This window comes from Trichoderma reesei (assembly GCF_000167675.1).
Source record: "Trichoderma reesei QM6a unplaced genomic scaffold TRIREscaffold_53, whole genome shotgun sequence".
Lineage (NCBI taxonomy): Eukaryota > Fungi > Ascomycota > Sordariomycetes > Hypocreales > Hypocreaceae > Trichoderma > Trichoderma reesei.
Genome location: NW_006711200.1, coordinates 15,133 through 36,593, shown reverse-complemented (window position 1 = coordinate 36,593; position 21,461 = coordinate 15,133). Strand labels below are relative to the sequence as shown.

Genomic DNA, 21,461 nt, shown 5'->3' with positions numbered 1-21,461 from the left:
TTTTCGTGGACTAAATGACTGGNCACCNTATAATAGTATTTCTAAGCCTTTACTTAAGTTAAAGTATATAATCTTAATAACTATATTTAATCTTATATTACTAAAGCTTTAAAAGTACTAAAGGAAGTAGATAATCTTATTATAAAAAAGGGGCTATTATAAAAATAAAGGGTAATATAAGCAGTAAAGATATAAAAAATATTAGTAATTAAAAATATAAATATAAAAGCAGTTATTTTTAGTAAAAATAATATATTAAGGTTATTAACTAAGAGTTAGGACTTTAAATAGTATAAAGCCTTTTATAATATAGTAATAAATATTAAATTTAATACCTATCTTCTTATTACTTATTTAAAAAAAAGCAGAGATCTTCTTTACTATAATTCTGCTATTATTCCCCTTTAGTAAACACTAAATTAAGATAAACTATTTACTATTATATAAATAAAGGATAATATTAACTTTAAGCTTATTTTTTTAACTTATTAATAAAGTTTAATTACTAAACTAGATAAGGTTTAAATCTTATATAATATAAATAGTAATAAATATTATCTTTATTATATAACTATAGTAAAAAATATTATATATATTACTAATCTTAAAACTAGTATTAAGCATAATATTCTTTAGTTTTATATATTTATTTTAATAGACTATAGTATTTAGTAAGTCTTTATATATAATTTTTATAATAAATTTAAGGCTACTATTAATATCCTAGTACTTATAAGACTATTTTAAGTTATATTTTATAAATTAAAGTAAGGGGCTATTAATTACTTAAGGAAGAGGGCGGCTACTAGTAATTTAATTTAAATTAAAGTAATAAAGTAATAAAAAATACCTTTAATAAATTTATTTAGTTATAGAAAAAGTATTTATAATATTCTTAAGCTATAAAAGCTTTATATAAGAAGTATAGTAAAGATTTTATTTAAATATTTAAGTAAACAGTATGCTTCCTATACCTTAAAGAAAAAAAGGAGTATATAAAAATAAGGACTAATAAGCATTTATAAATATAAATATTTAAGTATAAAGGATGCAGTAATAATAAAGGTTTTCCTTTAAGATAACCTTTTTAAAGCTATAGCAGGATAGAAAAATAAAAAAAATATACTTAAGCTATTAAAGTATATAAGTATTCCTAAGATTCTTATTTTAAATCCTAATTTAAAGTCTTATTAAGATAATATTATTAAGCTTAAAGCTGCTAATGCCTATATATTTATATTATATCTTAAGCTTCTTCCTCCCTTACTTTTTAATATATATTATAGTAAATAGCTATTTTTAATATTAAATATAGTAAAGATTATTTAAAATATATTATCTGCTTTTAACTACTTAAAGGTGCAGAATATTATTTATTATAATATTAAACTATTAAACATTACCTATTCTTTAATATAAAGTGCAGTACTACTTAACTTTAGGTTATTATTTACTTTAATTTATAATAAGACTTATAAAATATATAAGTATTTACTTTTAAAGATATTTAAAAATATCTTATATAATTTCCTAGGAGATATTTAGGCTTTTAGTATTATAATGCTTTTTATTTATAAATATATTAATAAGCTAGAAGTTTTAGTAAATAAGGCACCTTTACTAAAGTTAAAAAAGTATATAAGAAAATTAAAGCTAGAGTTAATATATTATACTTATAGCATATAATAAAAGGAGTATCTTTTTTTATATTTAAGGAAGCTAGAGGTTAAGATAGTTAAGGTAAATTAGGAATTTAGGCTTTATTTACTAGTAATTAGTATACTTTATAAAAATATTAAGGTATAAGTAAAAGCAGTAAGTTTATTATTAATAGCTTAAGATTTATTAAACTTATTTATACTTTAAGATATTATGCTTTATATCTATATCTTTACCTTATTAATATAAACTTTACTTATTAATCTTAATTATATAGTATATTAAATAAAAAGATAAATAATAAAATAATCTAGCTTAATTCTAATTAAACCTTACTTTAATCTTATATTTAAATAATATAACTAAAACCTATTTTTTAAATAAGCTGCTGCACCTAGCCTTATTAAGATAATAACTATATCTTTAAGATCTTTAAGACCTAAAACCTATTTTTTAGATAAGCTGCTGCATCTAGCCCTACTAGAATAATAACTATATTCTTAAAATCTTTAAGACCTAAAACCTATTTTTTAAATAAGCTACTGCACCTAGCCCTGCTAAAATAATAACTATATCTTTAAGATCTTTAAGACCTAAAACCTATCCTTTAAATAAGCTACTATACCTAGCCCTGCTAGGATAATAACTATATCTTTAAGATCTTTAAGACTTAAAACCTATCCTTTAAATAAGCTGCTATACCTAGCCCTGCTAAGATAATAACTATATCTTTAAGATCTTTAAGAACTAAAACCTATTAAATAAGCCGCTGCACTTAAAAGATAACTACCTAAAGATACTAAAGGAAATAAAAAATAGTAATACTTTTATAAAGTATACGGCTTACTTAAATAATCTAGTTTTTAAAATATGCATTATCCCTTTCTCCTTATAGACCTAGTATTTATATTTTTAAAAGATTATAATATTATAAAAACTTAGAATATATTTCTTATTTTTTATTAATTATATTTAAAATAAAGGCTATTTTTAATTTTAGTAACTTTCTTATTTATAACTTATTTAATAAAAGAAGATATATTAAAATTTAGTATATAAAAGGCAAGATGCCTTAATCTTTAACGCTTTTATTTATAATTATTATTATAAATATTATTATTATAGATTTTATTATTATTTTTAGATCTTTTTTTAAAAGGTCTTTAATATACAGCTAGTAAAGGTAGGGAATAATAATTAGTAAATATTAGTTTAAGTATAGAAGAACTTTAAAACTGTTAATGCTTATTAATATAACTATACTTAGTATTATTATTATATTTAAGTCCCTTTTTAAATGCTTTTTAATATACAGCTAGCAGGGGCAGGGAATAGCAGTTAGTTAATATTAGCTTAAGTAAAAGAGAACTCTTAAGCTTTTAATACTTATAAGTAGGACTTTAATAACTGTAATTAAAAGTAGTATTTATATTTTTTATAGTTCCTTTAGTTAAACTATATAGTATAAATATAGATAATATATAATTTAATACTTAGTATTTATTAAGACTATTATTAAATATAACTCTTTTATTAAAGAAGTAAAGCTAGTTAGTCTAAATATATATTTATTAAAAGGGATATAGTATTAAATATAAACTAACTGCTTTCTTAAAGTAACTGTCTTTAGCTTATCTTTACTAGTTATAATACTATTAACTATAGGCTTTATTTATTAATTATAATAAACAGTATTTATATATTATATAGGGTTAATATTAATATCCTTAGGTTATATTATTAAATAATACTTATAAATATTTAGTTATAGTCTGCAGTTACTATAATAATTTAGCTTTTAGTTACAGTTTTAATAAAAAAGTAATTATATTAACCTATAGTCCTTATAAGAACTTAAGTAAATATTATCCCCTTTTTAAACTAGAATATTTATATTAAGTGCTAAGCTCTTAACTTTATTAGCTTCCTAGTTAAAAATAGTGCCCTTTAAAAAGTATATAAAAGACTTAAAGGTACTATAGTATATCCTTACTGCTATATTCTTAGCATTTTTATATAAAAAGATCTTATAGTTATAAATTATCTTTAAATATACTTTTTATATTAAGTTATAGTATTTCTTAAGCTTTTTTTTATTCTCTTTTTTAAAAAGTTACTTAAATTCTTCCTTACTTTTTATATACTTTATAAAGTTAGTTACCTTAAATAAATATTACTTATAATAAAGAATAAGGATTAGAAAAGTATTAAAATAGTTTTAATACTATTTAAAAAAAATATTATAGCTTTATATATTAAGTTTAATAGTTTAGTTTTATAAAGTAGTTAAACTATAAGTAAGTAGTAAGGTATAGAATATATATAAATATATTATATATCCTTACTTAGCTTTTAATATATAGTTATAATTATAGCTATAAAGGTAGTAGTAGTAATTATTATAAAATTAGTTATTATAGTTATTAAGGATATGCATTAATAAGATAAAAGAGTTATAAAAAGAGAGAAAATAAGCGCTAATAAGTAATATAAGAATATTATATAAAGTGCAGGGAAGGTGTAGTATTATATATAACTTTACCTTATATAAAGTAAGTAGTAGCAGTACTAGTATTAAAAATAACCTAGTCTTAAGTAAAAGGGGGTGAAATTATTAAGGTAATATTTAAGGGCTTAGTAAAAAATAGACTTAGCCTAGTTTTACTAGTACTATTAGTAGCATGTTTAATTAAAGTAAAATAGTAGTAACTACCTTAATATAGGGTTAGTTAACTACTAGAAATAGAAGTATATAACCCTAGATTTAGATCCCCTAGCTATTAAAAATAGCAGATAATATACTTAAGAGAAGTGCTTAACAGGACCCCGAGCTCTCCTCTACCTATGGTTATATATACTAGGAATGGAGCATAATCTGTAGATAATGGCAGACTTTGGTGTTATTAATCGTTTAGAGTGTGAATGTTGCCCTTAATAAGTAGGGGTTCGTCTGATTAGCGAAGGAAGTGAGTCGTAATGCCCTTTGATCGTGAAGTCGAGCTCTTTTCCCTCGTCTGTCCAGTGATATATCACTCCATTTCTCCAGTCTCTTGTAGGTGGGAAGAAGTGCGTCCCTTTCTGCATGCAGGCAGTTAGATGTGTTGCTACGGCCAAGCCTGTACGGCTCCTGTATGATCGTTGTTATTCTTCAGATGTACACGCTGTCGGTCTGCTCTTGATAGAGCTGTGGGGCTAGGAAGCTGAGCAACTTCGCTTCTGCATTGCCGGGATCTTAAACTCTCATACTGAGATATATGCAAGGCACACATGGGTAACAGCGTCCAGAATAGTCTCATCAAGGCTACATGTATTCGAGAACCATTATTCTTACTTGGAGTGTAACTACAACGCCAGTTGCTATGACTCTTTTTGCTAGTGCACTAAAGATACAACATATTCCTATGCTATTCTGCTGGCGAGGCTACTCTTCTTAAGCCTAGCGTCTCGGCTGGTGATCTCTTATTTATAATCGGATGGCTTATGGCAACTCTCATAGATCCTATTTGGCAATTCGTATCTTCATTCGATGGATGTCCCGGCCATAGCCTACTAACTCGATGACCCGAAGACGGAGCTGCTTACCCGGACCGCTGCCTCTGCCCACTATGCCAAGTCTTGGCCTGTGTGACGGTACTTTTGTACTGCTACCCTTGCTGTGTGAAACACCAGGATACTTATGGTTAAGATAGAGATTAGAGTCTGCAGTGGTATACGGTGACTAGGATGCACGGCGACTGATTTGCTCTAGAGATAGTACAAAGTACTGTGGCTGTTTCCCACTTCCTATGGCTCTTACTTAGGTATGTTATTCTGTCCTCTCTTGGTGCATAGTTGGTCTTGAAGTAGGTAGTATCCATAGTCTCGAGTCACGGCTGAGCCACCTATTTCTGAGAAATCCTGTAAAATCCTAGATTACCGATATAGTAGGACATCTAGTGGAATAGAGGCTATAAGGAAAGCCCACAGATCATCAGCATCAATATGTGAAGATCCAAACATTGTGGGATCAGGAGAAGTCGCATATTGACAATAATCCTCTCTGGAACACTTGAGTAGCCATAGCATTGTAGCGTTGTGAGACTGAACAAGTATATCTCCGAAGCAGCACCAGTGTCCGTATCCCGATGGACTATCCATGGCGAGATAAAGAAGAGTAAAAACAAGCTTGCTCTGTCGCCACTTCAAGGATGATCCACCCTCAGCCGCAATACGGACTGCTGGAATATCGGGCCTTTGGGCAAAATCTGGGTCTCTTTGTCTTCACTTCGAAGAGGAACTTCGGATGTAAAGTTTGCGGAAACCGGGATCTCAAGGCCTGCAGCGGCAGTCAGTTGCTCCCCAGTCAATCCACATCTGCCAATATATTGCTGGAAAATCTTGATCTCGACACAATCCGAGAGAAAAGACCGGAGCGTCACAAGCCAAAAAAAACCAGTATAGGCAATTAAATGGCTCAACTGCTTGAGCCTATTCCCGGAGGGCATGTCGCATAAGGAAGCCGGAGAAGAGACAAAGGACCGTTCCTAATCAGGCAAGACAAGGGAGAAGATTAAGTGGGCTTTCTCCTCGACAGAGCCACTCGCACGGCAGGATCAGATCTAATCTAATCTGATGAGTCAATATCAATCTGATAAGATTTCTGATCAGTCCACCTTTACCTAAAGGATTGAGTCAGATACGACCCTAGGACATGCATCAACTGATCTAGACCGCTGATCAAGCCCATGTCGAGCAACGTGCCTCCACCTTGACGAAGTTTTTTTTCTTTATATTGCGGGTATAGAACCTTGATCCTGCGAGTGTTGATGAAGGGCGTGCCAACTACCTGGGGGACGGAATCCGAGTGGTGATGGATACGGGCTGAGTGGGATCAAGATTCCCCGGTTGCAGGCAGAAGTATTGGTTTTTGAAAAGCCCACAGTGGCGTGAGCGGACACCGTTGTACGGTTCACGAGCTGCCGAGGGATCGTAGGAATGAGTAGTTATATAACGCAAGTTGCCGAGCTGATGTATATCTGGCGTCCCGTGCCGTGGAAAGTTCTTATCTGTTTGTGGGACAGTCGACTTCCCAGGACCTGAAGATCATCCAGCCATGATAGCCACAAGGTATCTGCTGAGAATCAGCCTGCTTCTCGTGGGCTTATTTGCGTCACATGCCCTATCGAGCACCATCAATGCCGATCAGGAGTGTGTTTCTGCTGTCTTTAGTATTGTGGGAGGTCTCAGCTTTGTAGGCGTCGGCTATGGCAAGTACTACGTAGCCAACTGCCAGAACCCGCTCAAAGTTGCCTCCATCTACGCCGTCTCCAAGACCTACTGCCCGCCCTCTGACCTGGATCCTGGCATCGAATACGTCAAGTCGTTATGTCGAAAGTACGGCGGCGCGGAACCTTTATCGGAGGCAGATGTGGCTGCCAACCTGACGGATGAAGCAATCAGCCAGTATCCCATTCTTGATCAGACTGATGATCTGGTCTCGACGAATCTTACAACACCGGTTTTGATCTCGAAGCATTGGTTTGATCTGGGCTTCAAGACGGAGGTAAGTTTTCTTGGCCTCATTTCTCGTTGTGTAACACCGTTGCTAAGATTCTCTAGGTCGAGTGGGATGCTGCGGCTCGAAATCGCGAAAACTATGGGTGAGATTACCCCCTCTGTACTGCTTGAAGAAAGCAAGGAGCTGACATGTATAACACTACAGATGGGCCATGTACGGATTCTGGGGCATCGTTCTCCTCTTCGGAACTTTTCATCGCCTCATCTCCCACTTCCTCGAAGGCCGTGTGCTTCCGTCGTCGACCGGCCCCGAAGATACCGGATCGGCTGATAGCCGTGAAAAATCCAGAGCAGGAACCAAGTCACTTGGGCATCTGTACTCGAGAATACGCAAGGGCCTTACTACTCCCAGTGTTTTCCCTCCGTATCACCAGCAGCTTCTGTTTGGGTGCACGATCCCTACTCGGCTTGAGCTATTCATCGTTGCCTCGTACTGGATCGTCAGCTTCGTGCTCTGCTGCGTCAGCTATCGTCCATTCGACGGCAACCTATAGTAAGTAGCCATACTGAAAAAGATGAACAAACTCCTTACGAGATACAAACGACTAACAGAGGCTTACTGGAAGCTGGCCCAAGGTTTCTGCTCAGCTATGGCGATATATTGCCGACCGAACGGGCGTCATGTCGTACGCCAACCTACCGCTGATATGGATGTTTAGCGGCCGAAATAACATCTTCATCTGGCTGACGGGCTGGCAATTCTCCACGTTCAACCTGTTCCACAGACACATTGCTCGCGTGGCGACATTGCAGGCCATTATTCACTCCGTTGGATACACGGCATTTTACTACACGGCCGGTTACGGTATGTTGATCGCTTGCCTCTCATGGAGAGTTTGCATTGAAGTTCTCCGTTGACAAGAGTAATTTCAGGGTATCAATTCCCACCATTGTTCCGTGAGCCTTGGTTCTACCTCGGCGTTGTGGTAAGCCTTTTGGCAGACATTTCTTATGGCCTGTTTGCTGATCATGACCCACTGTAGGCAACGTGTGCGATGAGCTTTATTGTCTTCTTCTCCTTCAGCTGGTTCCGCAGAAAGATTTACGAGTCATTCCTACTCATCCACATCGTCCTATCTGTCGTGGTGATTGTCGCCCTGTTCTAGTACGTTCTCCTCCTGGTCCGGTGCTTCTCATTGTCCATCTCATACTGACTAGACTTGGAATCACAGCCACACATCCATCTTTGACGGCCAATATGACCCATATCTATGGCCTCTCGTTGCCATCTGGAGCTTCGATCGTTTCCTGAGAATCGTCCGGGTAGTCTACTGCAATATCCACGTTCGGCTGCGTAAGACAAAGCTCCAGAGAAGCATCGCGGCCATAGCTTACGACCAGGACGCCAACATCATCACCGTCCAGATCAACACACATGTGAAACCGGGACCAGGACAGCACTATTATCTGTACCAGCCCTTCCGCCTCAAAGGCTGGGAGAATCACCCTTTCACCCTGGCCCATTGGAACCAGCCTGGAGGACAAACAGGATCAACAGATGTGCAATCGAGAACCGTGGATGGCTCTGTTGTGACATCGTTCGAGAGCGGTTCGCCACATGGAGGCATGGCAGGCGAGCATCTTCTTTCCTTCTGGATTCGCCCCTATGACGGCTGGACTCGCCATCTCCGTGACGTCTGTCTCAAGGCTCAGACCAAGTCCCAGGTTCCCGCAGTCCATAAAGAGACCATCCTCCTCGAAGGCCCCTACGGCATGGCGGAGCCCTTGTGGGCTTATGACGAGGTCCTTCTCTTCGCCGGCGGGTCTGGTATCGCGACCATGGTTCCGTACATACTTGATCACATGGAAAGAACCACTGCGTCTAACAAAGCGAGACGAACACGCACACGCGCATTGACGCTCGTGTGGTCAAATCGCAGCCAAGCTTTCATGAAGCGGGTTGCCCAGCGCGAGCTCGCCGCGGCACTTGCGCGAGACGACATCGAGTGTATGTTTCACTGCACAAGCACTGCAAAGGAGTCGCTTGACTCGCTGCCCTTGACGCCGAAGGATGAGATTTCGGCGGAGAAGGAGTGTAAAGGGATGGCGGAGAGCAGTGTGCTCAGGGGCAAGGAGGAGACGGATGTGTCTGAGTCGCCTGATGGTGCGGCTGTGGCAATTAGGATGGGCAGGCCAGATATCGGGGTCATGATTGAGAAAGCGGCTGAGTCTGCCTCTGCGTCTGGATCACGGCTGGCGGTGTTTGCGTGTGGCCCTGGAGAGATGGCGGATGCGGCGAGGGCGGCGACATATCGGGCGATGAAGCAGAGCCATTCTGTCGAGTATTTCGAGGAGGCGTTTGGGTGGTAAAAAGTAGTCGAATTGATGATGATTTATGCATGCTTTCTGAGGTCCAGGGTGAGATCTTGGTGAATGCTAGTTCGTGGTAGTATGATGGTTGATGGATGCGATGAAGACGAGAGTCCGCCCAGGGAGAAAAAAGGATGGGGGCGGTGGTCGAGCCTGGGATCACCTGATCCAGGTAGGCATCGTGAACTTTTCGATGTAAAATGTGAAATGAAGACAAGGAAGGCGTCAGGCATGATTCAGTTATGAACAGCTGCTGGCATTGTTGAGCTGAGGTGTGAGGATGAAGGACAATCACAATCTGAAAGATACCTATGCTCATGGTTCATGCTGAGAACGAGCTGACTAAGGTTTCTGATTAGCTAGTCCGAGATGCGGCTGGTGAATGAGAGTGGCTCAGCAGCAAGATGGACAGCCACAGCATGATACATAGTACATAGCACCTATCCCTGTGTGCGGTTCACAGGATCAAGTGCCAACCTCACAACGACAAGGGCTCACTCACCATGGATCATCAAGGCTCAACAATCCGATTCAAACGACTCCAAACTGGCTTCGATCAGTGGTGTGCAACCGAAACAGGAACAATGTGCCCGAATGATGGCCGCACTTATTGAACGCAGGCCGTGGAGCGCGGCGACAATAAGAAGAAGAAGAAGAACAAGGGGGTGATTCATTGCGGGCTTGCGGTGCATTTCCATTCCCAGATGAAGCCATGGCGAGAATTTGCACGGCGACAATACCGGCAAACATGATTGTCGACCATGCTCAAGACTCAAACTGCGCTGAACTGCTGCTCAGCAATCGAGAACAGCGCCGCCTTGGCTTATCAAGGTTTGCTCCTCGGGGAGTTTTGCATGCATTCTCACTTTCTTCTCCCCAACATCTCTCCGCCCTGAACTCTGCTACTCCTCTCACCACCGCCAGCCTTCTGAGGCGGATCTGAGGTGGCTTTTCTCACTCTTCTTCTCTTTTAATCCCAACTCTTCTTCTTCCCTTTTCTCCTTCTCTTCAACACTTTGCCGACTTCTTCTGCCGCATATCTCAAGCCTCATCTGCATCTCTCCTTGCACACACAATTCTCAAGAACCACGGCTTCTCGCAACCACCACCGAAAATGGCATCCAACAAACGAACAGTCATAGAACTGTCCTCTGATAGCGACGATGACAACCCGCTCGTGCACCGCCGCCGCAAGATCCGTCGACAGTCTCAGGCCAAGCGTCCGTAACAAAGAAGAACCCGCATTCATAGCGATACTGACTTCCTTCAAGGCATCGAGGCAGACCCAGACGAGGTCAGGGACAAAGTCGCCGATTTCCTCAAGTTTCTCGACGGCGCAATCCCGCGGAACTTTGTCGCATGTGATGTCGCAGACTACATCCAACGCGAGTCCAACACCCGTCTATCTATTGCCAAACAGCAAGGCGTCTCTCTGCAACAGATCTTCATCGGCCGAGATTGCTTGCCCGCCTGGCACGACATGCACTGGGATCCGGAACAAGAGGCCCTGCACTGCGCCATCCAGAACCGTCTGCTTGACTTGGATGTCGCCAACGCTTTGGGCGATACTCTTCGAGGCCTTCTCATGGCCAAGGGTAACATAAAGCTTGAAGAGGCACGACAGCTCGGGCTTAGGCTCGAAGACATCACTATTGGTGCCGGGCTTCTGGCCACATGGAATCGTCCAGCTCCGGAGCTTCACAATAGCCACAGGCTAGAGAACCCTCTCAGTGAACAAGCCCAACAAGAAGAGCCCATGGACGACGACATGGGCCAGTCAAGCATTGGCACCAGCATTCCGCACTCGCTCATCTTCAGCCGAGCGGGAACGCCTGACTTTGATACCTCCAGCACTGCGTGCGACTCCTCCAGCGGTGACGATAGCTGCTCTGTTTTCAGCAGCAGCAGCGACGAATACAGCGATGAATACAGCGGAAGCAGCAGCGACGAAGAATAGGAATCTGACGCTGAGATTTGCTTGAACAACGCAGTCAATCCCCAGCCCGAGTACTCGGAGAGTGACGATGAAGCGCCGCATATTCTCCACGATGTCGAGGTTGTCGGTTGTCGCGAGGGCCATCCGGATATTGATCTGGAGGTGTACTTGGTGGAGGAGGACTCTGACGTGGACGATCTGCCCGAACTCGAACTTGCGATTGATGGGGACGCCTTTGCCTATTATTTTGGCGATGATGGCGCTGTGGAGGTGGAAATTCCGGGCATGGATCTGCGGTGCTCACTCAATATGCCTCCCGATGCGAGCTATGATGACGGTGACGCTGATATGGAGGACTACGATGACCATGAGGAAGGAAACGACGATGATGGAGATCGAAACAGCCTGTTCGGCGAGGATGAGGATATGGGTGGACAAGAAGACGGTGCTCAGATCGATGACGGCACGCATACGCAGGTTGATGGATTCCAAGCGAGCTTCGCTATGGCTCAAGATGATGAGGAGCAAAACTCGGTGATTCAGATCACTGAGGACGGCTTCATGTGGTGAATTACGGGGAATACACCATCGCCAATTCCTAGAGGTCCCGATCCGCCTCTTCCGTTATGGTTCACTTTGTTTGCGTTTCTTATCTTTTCCCGATTTATTTTCTTCTTTTCTTGTTCATTTGGAGGCGAAACTTGCAACCTGCGACTGGACTCTGGGAGATTATCATCGCCATCTTGCCGTTTTTTCTTTACTTTCTCAGCACTGGTGAAGATCTAGTTGGCAGACGGGCCACGTCTCTTCTGGGATGCTTTGCAGTTGGACAAGCTTCGGCTCTTGTGCTTTTAGACGTCAACAGCTCGGGCGCGCTTACGGACACGAGAGGTTGCGATGGGCTCTAGACTTGGGAGCTTGGGTTTACCAGACTTGTATTTTGTCTCTGCTCCGCGGCAGTGGGAGGAGGATTCTGGAGTGGATAGCTGGACAAGGAGTTCAATAGATCGTATCGCTTCAGACTGTTTAAGAGTGAAACCTCATACGTGATATTATTGCCTTGGATGTTGACTCGATCAGCTTTCGCCCCCTCCCATGCATGAACTACCCTGTGAGCTATGAAAGCCGATGCCACTCCTCGATTTATGAAGTCTCTAGCCGTATAGGAATGGCGATGAGAATATCCTGGATCGATGTAGCCGGACACTTGACTTAGTAATTGGACGACTCCCTCTCGTTGTTAAACATCACAGCATGCGCTTCTACCCCCTTGTTCCATGGTCAAGTCACAGGATGCAACTCGATGATCGGCACGTCGGACGCGCGATGTATCTTGCGACATTCTCAAAGTAACATCACGACGATGTCTTGATCTGCAGCTTTCCCTATCCTCTCAACCCGCTAAGGCGCGCTGCGAGAAGCTCCGTTTTTCTGTCCCCTGTCACCGGAGATATGGACGAGCCGAATCACGGAAAGCCGAACCAGTGGATATCACCTTTGTCCAAGAGAGATGATGTAGGGGTGTTTCGGCAATAAGTGGGATAGGGCTGATGGGAGGGACAGGATACTAGGCTGGGGTTGAAACTTGTGCATAGTTTGGCGTTGGGTTAGACAGAAAGTAGAATTGCCTGATATGAGAGGTCTGAGTGTTGAGTGAATCGTGGATTAAGCTTGAAGCAACAGAGAAAGGATGTAATGGAAATGATCGCCATCTGCTATGAGAAGATGCCTCTCGTGGATGCGCCCCTACTCTAACTCCGTGCTGAACAAACCGGAAGTCCGCGCCATCGGCATCGCTGTTCCTCAAAGAACGAGAGAATATACACAAGATGGAAGGTTCCTTGAAGTAGTACATCTCAAATGCCGAGCGAGCGAGAGCTGCTCACGGAGGGCGAGTCGCCGACAGGTTCGACCTTGAGACGAGGTCGGGAAGACACTCGTCCAAAGTTGAGCCCGGAACTGCTCAACTCGGCGTTGCTGTGTTCTTTGTTGGCGGGGGTTGGATGCGACTTGCCCTGCCAGGATGTGCATTGACATGAGCCATGGATGGGATGTACTACCTGCGTGTTGCTGTTCTGTACAGAAATGCACGGGATGAAGCATGGATTGTGATGGGTGGTGTTTCTCTCGATGCTGTACACAGGACGACGGTCCAATATACGCTTCAAGCTATCTATATAAGTATCGTGAATCCATCTGAGAATGAGACAGACCACCACCGCTATCAGCAACTATCAGCAACTCCAGCCACACTCAGCAGAAGATCTTCCATCAGATAGGCAACTCGATACACCTCAACAAGCCACCGAACCAACACTTCCACCATGTCCTTTGTCCAAGGCCCCAACGGCGAGCAAGTCATCCCCATCAGAATCGACGGCCTCGCCCTCCCCGTCCACGACGCCCGCCTCATCCCCGTCGAATCAGTCTCCCAATGCAAAGTCATCCACTACGCCCATAGCGCCACTCCCGAGATCGCTACGCTGGCAGCCGACTCCTCCCAGCGAGCCTTCCTCAAGTGGAAGACGTCGACTCATGTCCAGCGTAGAGATCTGCTTCTTCGCACGGCTGATATCATCGACTCCTGGGCCGATCGCTTCGTTGAAGTGCAGATTGCTGAAACGGGATGCTTCGAGGGATGGGCCAGATTCAACGTGAGCAATCTGACGCGTGGCATGCGCGAGATTGCCTCGCACATCTCGCACATGACGACAGGGGAGCTGCCGCCTCTGGAAGTCCCTGGATCCATCGTCCTGGTGTACAAGGAGCCCGTCGGCCCCGTCCTCGTCATACCGCCTTGGAACGCGGCAATGATTCTCAGCGGACGGGGAATGGCTGCTCCCATCGGTGCTGGCTGCTCCGTCGTGCTCAAGGCGTCGGAGATGTGCCCACAGACTCACCACCTCATTGTTCAGGCCTATGAGGAAGCCGGTATGCCCAAGGGCCTGATCAACATTGTCCAGGCGGCCCGCGAGGATGCCACTGCTGTCACCGAGGCGCTGATTGCCCACCCGTCAATTCGCAAGGTCGAGTTCATTGGCAGTGCTGCTGTCGGCCGCATCATCGGCCAGCTCTCCAGCAAGTATCTGAAGCCTGTGCTGATGGAGCTCGGCGGAAAAGCACCGGCAGTTGTTCTGAAGGATGCTGATGTGAAGCATGCGGCTGGCAAGATTATCCAGGGCATGGTTATGCACCACGGCCAGATCTGCATGTCCACTGACCGTATTGTGGTAGTGCAGGATGTCGCCGAGGAGCTCATCAGCCAGCTCAAGACGGCTCTTGCTACCACGTTTGCGGGCAAACAGGGCGTTGCCGTGTCAAGGAAGCAGGCGAAGAGGGGACAGGCTCTCCTTCTGAGAGCTCAGGCTGCTGGAGCCCGCTTTATTGTCGGTGATGCTAGCCTGAATGCCGAAGAGACGAGCCTCACTCCCACCATTGTCACGGACGTGAAGCGCACTGATGAGATCTTTCACGAGGAGATCTTTTCCCCTGCTGCTATTCTGACCGTTGTCAAGGACGAGGCCGAGGCCATACAGGTTGCCAACGATACGACATATGGTCTCAACGCCGCTGTTCACAGCCGAAATGTTCTCAATGCCATTCGAGTTGCCCAGCAGATCGAGGCCGGACAGGTTCACATCTGCGAGACCACGGGGTACGATGAGCAGACTCTGCCTATTGGAGGCACCAAGGACAGTGGCTGGGGACGAAACAATGGCAAGTACGGACTTGCGGAGTTTCTGGAGGAGAAGACGATTTCGATTCACGATCCTGCTGTGAGCAAGAACCGCTTTGGAGATGAGAAATAGGGCCGTCTTCATTGGATGACGTGTACTCGTATCTCTACGTAGAAGAATGTTGATAGATTTGTTAACGCTATGAGGCAGAAGATTGAGTTGTCTTGCAGTGTTATGTCTCAGATCCTCCGATCTACTGCCTGAATCTGAGCCACACGTAAGATACGAGAGGTTGAATAGGTACTTTGTATAACACCGAAAGGTCGCAACAGCTTGATATGCCGCAGAGAAAATGCTCACAAATGGCTTCATTGCAGGTTTCATGTGACACGGTAAGCATGTCCGACCTAATCGCTTCATACTCTATATTGATAGACAATTCGGACGTTAGACTGTCCCGGCTGTTGCTCTTCCTTCTTACGGAAATTGTTAGGGAAACATGTCGAGTAAACTATGTAGCTGAAGCATCATAAAAGGATGCAATGGTCACCATGAATCCTCCAACATAGCGATGCCGTGCGAAAGTCACAAGTAAATGATCTTTCGGACAAGCATTACACCGTTTCAAAGACATCAGATACCCATCAGCCAACATGCCTTACGTCTCGGAGCGGTGGTCATTCGATGATGTCCTCAAACTGACCAAAATCAGCCCAGCCCACTGGCGAGCAACCTTCAGCGCTCCCCCCTTGAACCTCTTCACGCCGCGAACCTATGCCGCGTTGCGCGCACTCATCGAGGCGCTTGAACATGATCGAGCCGTCAAAGTCATCGTCTTTGACAGTGCCGCCGAAGAGTACTTCATCGCCCACTGGGACTTGCTGGCAACCGAAGGCGAGGACGCCGATGAAGAGACTTCACCCATATTCGATTGGGGCAACTTCGTGCTTCGCCTCGCGCGCGTCCCTGTCGTCAGCATCGCGGAAATACGTGGCCGTGTTCGTGGCCATGGAAGCGAAGTCACCCTCGCCTGCGACATGCGCTTCGGCAGCATTGAAAAGGCAATCTTCTCACAGCCGGAAGCCGGCGCGGGAATCCATTGCGGCGGAGGAACGCTCGACTGGCTTCCTCGTTTGGTCAACCGCTCGCGCGCATTGGAGATTGTCCTCGGCGGCGACGACTTTGATGCCGTGACCGCTGCTCAGTACGGATACATTAACCGCGCCATCAAGGATGCAGACTTGGCGGCTTTTGTGGATAGTTTCGCGAGGAGGATTGCGGGCTTTGACCGGCAGGCTTTGCTGGAGACGAAGCGCGCGGTGAATGATCGCGCGGGTTTGCCGCGTCTGACGGATCTTTTTTCGTCGGTGTAGACGTTTGTGAGGTTGTCGAAGTAGCTAGAGGCGGAGAGGAGGATGCGGATGCTGATTGAGATGGGTTTGCAGCAAGATGGGCCTACAGAGAGGGATTTGGGGAGGGTTCTTCATGAGGCGTCGGTGAGTATGTATGGGGCTGAGGAGGATAAGTGAGGCTGAGAGATGATAATCTTGATGCATTCGTCTGCTCTACTGTCCTCTGTTTACCTTGGATTGCCTGAATACATGTAACTGGTAATACCTACTACTGCTATTCACACTTGTGAGGAATATGGTGGGTTGTCAAGTCCCTGAAACTCAAAGATTCCTCTAGGATTGCGATGACCACGAGCAGTGAGATAGCCCTCTCTCTTGATTCTTCAGAAAGTTGGAGCGAGTACTTAGCAACTGCATCAACTTTCGAAGGGTTTCCTGGACTCGAACAAAGTGATAGGTAGGCCTTACAGTCGATAGCAATAATGTCGAGAAACAAAAGCTACACTAGCCACTTATACCATAAGCCCATAAAAGCGATGCTCATCTCCATTGATGTTCTTCGTCTTACCTAAAATTTGTATAGTAATCAGGAGTGACTATTATAACACCGACTCATAAGTCCGCAGAATCCCCACGCCGCTGATGATAAGTCCGCTCACCTTTCATCTTACACCGCACGAAAATGTCCACTCCCCACGAAAGCCCGTCGCCGACGCCGCCGGCCACGATAAACCAGAGCAAAGCTGGCGATCCGACTTTGAAATGGTCGTGCTCTGCCTGTCGGCAGTCGAAGCGGCGCTGCGATAAAGTGTATCCCGAGTGTACGCTCTGCACTCAGTGAGTCCGTCTCTTGACGGTGAACATGTACACTCAAGTCATGAGCTCAGGATAGTGACTGTTTTTGCAGGAAGAATTTACCATGTAATTACCCAGGCCGGCGAAAAAGGCAAAAGCTCAAGGACCGCATCAAGGCGGCTTCATCGGCAAGCAAATCCGCCGTCAACCCGCCTTCAACTGAGATCACCAAGAAAAACCATCAAGACGTAGAGCGGCTGCCATTCCCTTCTGGCAACACAAGCTTCATCGCGGAACGCTTTCTCGACCCCGATGTCTTTTCTCGAGCGCACTTGACAGTCATCAATGTCGAGGTACCGGTAACCGACGACATTGCTCAGCTTGTGGGCAGCGTGATGGACATTCAGGCTACATCAGCTCAGTTCTTCAAGTCGGTTCACACATGGATGCCGATTATCTCGAAGCCGCACTTTTGTGCAAATCTGCTGAATCGCTTGACGTACCAGAGAGCCGAGTTGTTCCTGCTTGTGCTTTCCATGAAGCTATGCTGCGCTCGCCAGAAGACTTGGAACACACCCTTGTATGAGACGGTGAAACTGTTGCACTTCAAGATTGAGACTTCGGGGGTCTTGTCTGTTCTTGTGTTGCAGGCTGCTATACTGATTGCGCTGTATGAGCTGGGACACGCCGTTTACCCGGCAGCTTTTCTCTCGTTGGGATCGTGTGCTCGGTATGCGACTGCGTTGGGCATCGACAAGACTGTGCTTTTGTCGACTGCGGGAAAGACTCATTGGATCGAGGAAGAAGAACGCCGTCGCATTTGGTGGGCGATATTGGTTCTCGACAGGTGGGCAGCTTGTTGTCAGTACATGTAGGGGCTGACGATGCTGATCGATGTCCAGATATCTCAACTTGAGCGATCCCAAACGGCATCTGATTACGCCAGATGCGGATATTGAAAGCTACCTGCCCGTCGACGATGAGGCATGGGAGACGGGAGTGAGTGCTTCATGGACTGTACATGGCTTCTATCTTGGCTGACTCTACAAAGGTGCCTGACTCTCACCATATATATACCCTAGCTACAGCCAACAGCTATCATCTAGGCCTTTTTGCGCGATTCGCCCAAGCCGCGCACTTGCTCAGCAAAGTCCTCCATCAGGTATCCGAACAATCCAATGAAACTGCTCAGTTGCGGCGCACCATCTTTGCGCTCGTCAATGTGTCCAAGATTGAGGCATCAATGAGACGGTTGGAGTATTGTAGTCAAACATCAATATGTTATAGGTAAAGCTGCTCCCATCTGCCGTCGCCTAAGCATTCTGCTAATGATGCAGTGGTGTCCTCTTGCTCGACGCCTCCTACATGGACAAGGACACAGATCATTCTGGCACGCGTCTCTCTCCTGAAAGCGCTCACATCTCGCAAGTGACGCTCGACATGGCATTATCTTTCGTTCAAGGAGACGCGGAAGCAATATGCGCCATTGTCAGTCCGTTCCTGATTCACCTGCTGTACCGCGTGGCCTCCATACACTTGAGGATAGCGCACGAGTCGCCGACAACAGCCGCTCTGGAGAAGATTGAGCTCTTGAAGAAGGCAATGAGGATTGTTGGGAGCCGGTGGCTTTGTGCTTGTAAGTATCTCCTACGCTGCTGCGACTGCTCTTGTGCTCATGGATTCCTTAGCCACGTATCTCTCGCTGTTGGAAAAGCAAGAAATTTTGCTCGTCATGCAATGAAAAAAAATACCTGACATGCATAATAGCATGCCATATTTCATTACAGATAAGAACACACACTACACGATAAATTATATGGATAACCGGTGCAACACTGAAATATCTTTTAATCGCTGATACTATGCAGTCAAAGAAATGGGTATAATCCTCGCTAACTTCCTGGTACCTCAACTCTCTTTACCACCTCTTCAACATCGAGAATGGCATACAATAATCTTCTCCGTCACTCTCATCATCTTCTTTCCAGTCCTTTTCTGGTGGAGAAGTAACGCTGGTCTCGTCTTCATCCTCATCCTCATCCTCCTCAGACTCATCAGTCTCCTGCTCCTCAGACTGGTCAGACCTCTCCTCTTCAGACTCTTCCTCTCCCTCAGACTCTTCCTCTTCCTCAGACCCTTCCTTTTCAGAGTCTTCCTCCGCTGAGTCTTCCTCTCCAGAATCTGCCTCCCCAGAATCTGCCTCCTCAGACTCTTCCTCAGAGTCTTCCTCCTCCGTCTCTTCCTCCTCCGTCTCTTCCTCTCCAGACTCTTCAGTCTGTTCCCCCGCACCACACACCCGAGTGTTCTCACCATCAGCACGCGAATTGCCGAAGCAGTCCTCTTGCTCCCAAGCCCTGGAGAGGCCGGAAAAGGCCAGAATCAAGCTGCAAGCCCATCGTATATCGATGGCCAACTTGAATTTTCCCACCAGACGCTTCTCCATCTCGACTTCGACGACTAAGCCACTCTCAAGCTCACGGCCGGAGGCCCTTCTCACCGAGGGGACTTCTTCTCCGTCAGGATGTTGTGAGACTTCCTTGACAACATCTCCGAGCTCTGCCATGAGCAAGTCGTCTGGGAGGCGGTCATGCTGCGGCATCCAGTGGAACTGCAGCTGGACCTTGCAAGTGCTGGTGCGAGATGGCTTGACACCGATGCACTTGATCCCGAAGAGCCCTTGCTTCCACCATTTGACGAGGCCCGGACGCAGGGAAAGCATGTTCCAGGCTCTGTCGGTGGCGCCATGCATTGTCGTGGCGAGCCCATAGACCTGGCTGGCCACCTGAGGCCCGAGTAAGGCGCCCAGGAGAGGAAGCGACAATTGGAACAGCTCCAGGTTCATGTCGCTCTCGTTTGACGGCATGATGTGGCAGACGTCGGGATCCGGCCATCCTGTAAGGACGCAAGAGTTTCGGTCTCTACGAAGGCACTGTAATGTAGTTAGCGGGCGATTCTCGCGAGGGTCGGGTTGACATCTTTCCATACCTTTTCGCGTCCAACTGGGCTCGGAGGAGGATTGTCTCCCTGCTTGCTGAGACCTGGCCACGACCCATTTACCACTGCAACGCCATGTTAGTGAAGGCTCAGTAGACAAAGAAGAACATGGGCCACTTACTGAAATGGAGAAACGAGCTCATTGTACGACCGCAGTAAACGCCCAGATCCTCGGGAACAGTGTTGAGCCGGTCGAGAGGCATGACCAGGCTAGTCGCGAGCTGGAGGGTCGTGTAGAAGAATGGCTTTATGGGCAAACGTTTACGTTCTTCCCACATGGTGCGCCATTTCTCCATGGTCTGTAGCCTAATGTCCAACTCCCCATGGGGCGGGACGAGGGAGTCTGGTGGCGAGAAGGCGGCGTCGTCTTGGAGGTACTGCAGGAGTCCTCCCCTGGCCGGCATCGACTTTGTCCAAAAGGCCATGGACGCAAGAAGACCATCCTTTGGCACCCGGGAAGATTCCTCGGACGCCGGCAGCATCTCCATGTGGAGGCAGAAGCTGCAAACCGTGAGCACCGATTGCTCGGGGGAGCCGTAAATCTCCGGCGAGGCGTTGTTCGGATGGAAGCAACGGGGGCAAATGGTGAAGACAGACCAATGGAAACAATCGAGGCTGTCCATTTTGGCCGTGGTAAGTCTCAGAGTCTTCCGGGGGGGTTTTGTCGATTGTGGCTTTATCACAAGGTCAAGCTCAAGCTTTGCGTTGCGAGAGTGGTGGTTGAAGAGTAATGCTTGAATCGAGAGGTATTGTGTAAGCCGGAAGAGAGTTGTAACGGAGACATTTGTTTGATGGGAGGCGGCAAGGCCTCCTTTTATATTCTGCCTGAACGTGAAAAGCGAAGGGAAAGAAGTATTTGTTGAGTGAAGCCTCGTTGGGCTATGCCCAAACTTCAATGTTGGCGTTGTCGCGCCTCAAAGTGTCTGTCTTGGATGCGAAACCTTATTCGCCTTATCGGAACCTTTAGAACTTTGGAAGTCAGTCTATTCCTATGGCAGGTACGGATCACGGCGCGGATGTTATACGGCAACCAGTTACAGCTGTTGGCAGAGGAGCTCCCTTTTAATGAGGGCTTCGCAATGTTGTGATGGATCAGATATCCATACGATCATATTGTCATGACCAGCGACGACGAAAGTTCTAATACCTAAGTGTAGCCAGTGATTGATATTTTCTTGTGTG

At 45.1% G+C, this 21,461-nt stretch overlaps 6 protein-coding genes across 6 annotated transcripts; 5 read left to right on the top strand and 1 right to left on the bottom strand.

The window, feature by feature from the left end:
- Window positions 1–6,751: 6,751 nt before the first annotated feature.
- On the top strand, window positions 6,752–9,525 carry TRIREDRAFT_6107 (uncharacterized protein; the record flags this gene model as incomplete). The annotated part of the gene is made up of 7 exons (XM_006969932.1): window positions 6,752–7,201; window positions 7,258–7,262; window positions 7,361–7,708; window positions 7,782–8,049; window positions 8,199–8,320; window positions 8,388–9,163; window positions 9,257–9,525. 7 exons carry the CDS (start codon window positions 6,752–6,754, stop codon window positions 9,523–9,525), a joined length of 2,238 nt encoding a protein of 745 aa, XP_006969994.1.
- Window positions 9,526–10,639: 1,114 nt separating this feature from the next.
- TRIREDRAFT_112660 (uncharacterized protein) lies at window positions 10,640–12,031 on the top strand (the record flags this gene model as incomplete). Its single annotated transcript, XM_006969931.1, has 3 exons — window positions 10,640–10,745; window positions 10,797–11,399; window positions 11,517–12,031. The coding sequence occupies 3 exons, from the start codon at window positions 10,640–10,642 to the stop codon at window positions 12,029–12,031; spliced, it is 1,224 nt and encodes a 407-aa protein (XP_006969993.1).
- A 1,754-nt stretch (window positions 12,032–13,785) lies between these two features.
- TRIREDRAFT_71095 (uncharacterized protein) lies at window positions 13,786–15,270 on the top strand (the record flags this gene model as incomplete). Its single annotated transcript, XM_006969930.1, has 1 exon — window positions 13,786–15,270. The coding sequence occupies one exon, from the start codon at window positions 13,786–13,788 to the stop codon at window positions 15,268–15,270; it is 1,485 nt and encodes a 494-aa protein (XP_006969992.1).
- Window positions 15,271–15,791: 521 nt separating this feature from the next.
- Window positions 15,792–16,511, top strand: TRIREDRAFT_71101 (Hypothetical protein; the record flags this gene model as incomplete). The annotated part of the gene is made up of 1 exon (XM_006969929.1): window positions 15,792–16,511. One exon carries the CDS (start codon window positions 15,792–15,794, stop codon window positions 16,509–16,511), a length of 720 nt encoding a protein of 239 aa, XP_006969991.1.
- A 661-nt stretch (window positions 16,512–17,172) lies between these two features.
- Window positions 17,173–19,026, top strand: TRIREDRAFT_73104 (N-terminal binuclear Zn cluster-containing/DNA binding domain-containing protein; the record flags this gene model as incomplete). The annotated part of the gene is made up of 6 exons (XM_006969928.2): window positions 17,173–17,327; window positions 17,398–18,132; window positions 18,188–18,284; window positions 18,337–18,572; window positions 18,623–18,925; window positions 18,978–19,026. The coding sequence occupies 6 exons, from the start codon at window positions 17,173–17,175 to the stop codon at window positions 19,024–19,026; spliced, it is 1,575 nt and encodes a 524-aa protein (XP_006969990.1).
- Window positions 19,027–19,203: 177 nt separating this feature from the next.
- Window positions 19,204–20,902, bottom strand: TRIREDRAFT_112656 (uncharacterized protein; the record flags this gene model as incomplete). The annotated part of the gene is made up of 3 exons (XM_006969925.1): window positions 19,204–20,214; window positions 20,271–20,344; window positions 20,401–20,902. 3 exons carry the CDS (start codon window positions 20,900–20,902, stop codon window positions 19,204–19,206), a joined length of 1,587 nt encoding a protein of 528 aa, XP_006969987.1.
- Window positions 20,903–21,461: the final 559 nt, after the last annotated feature.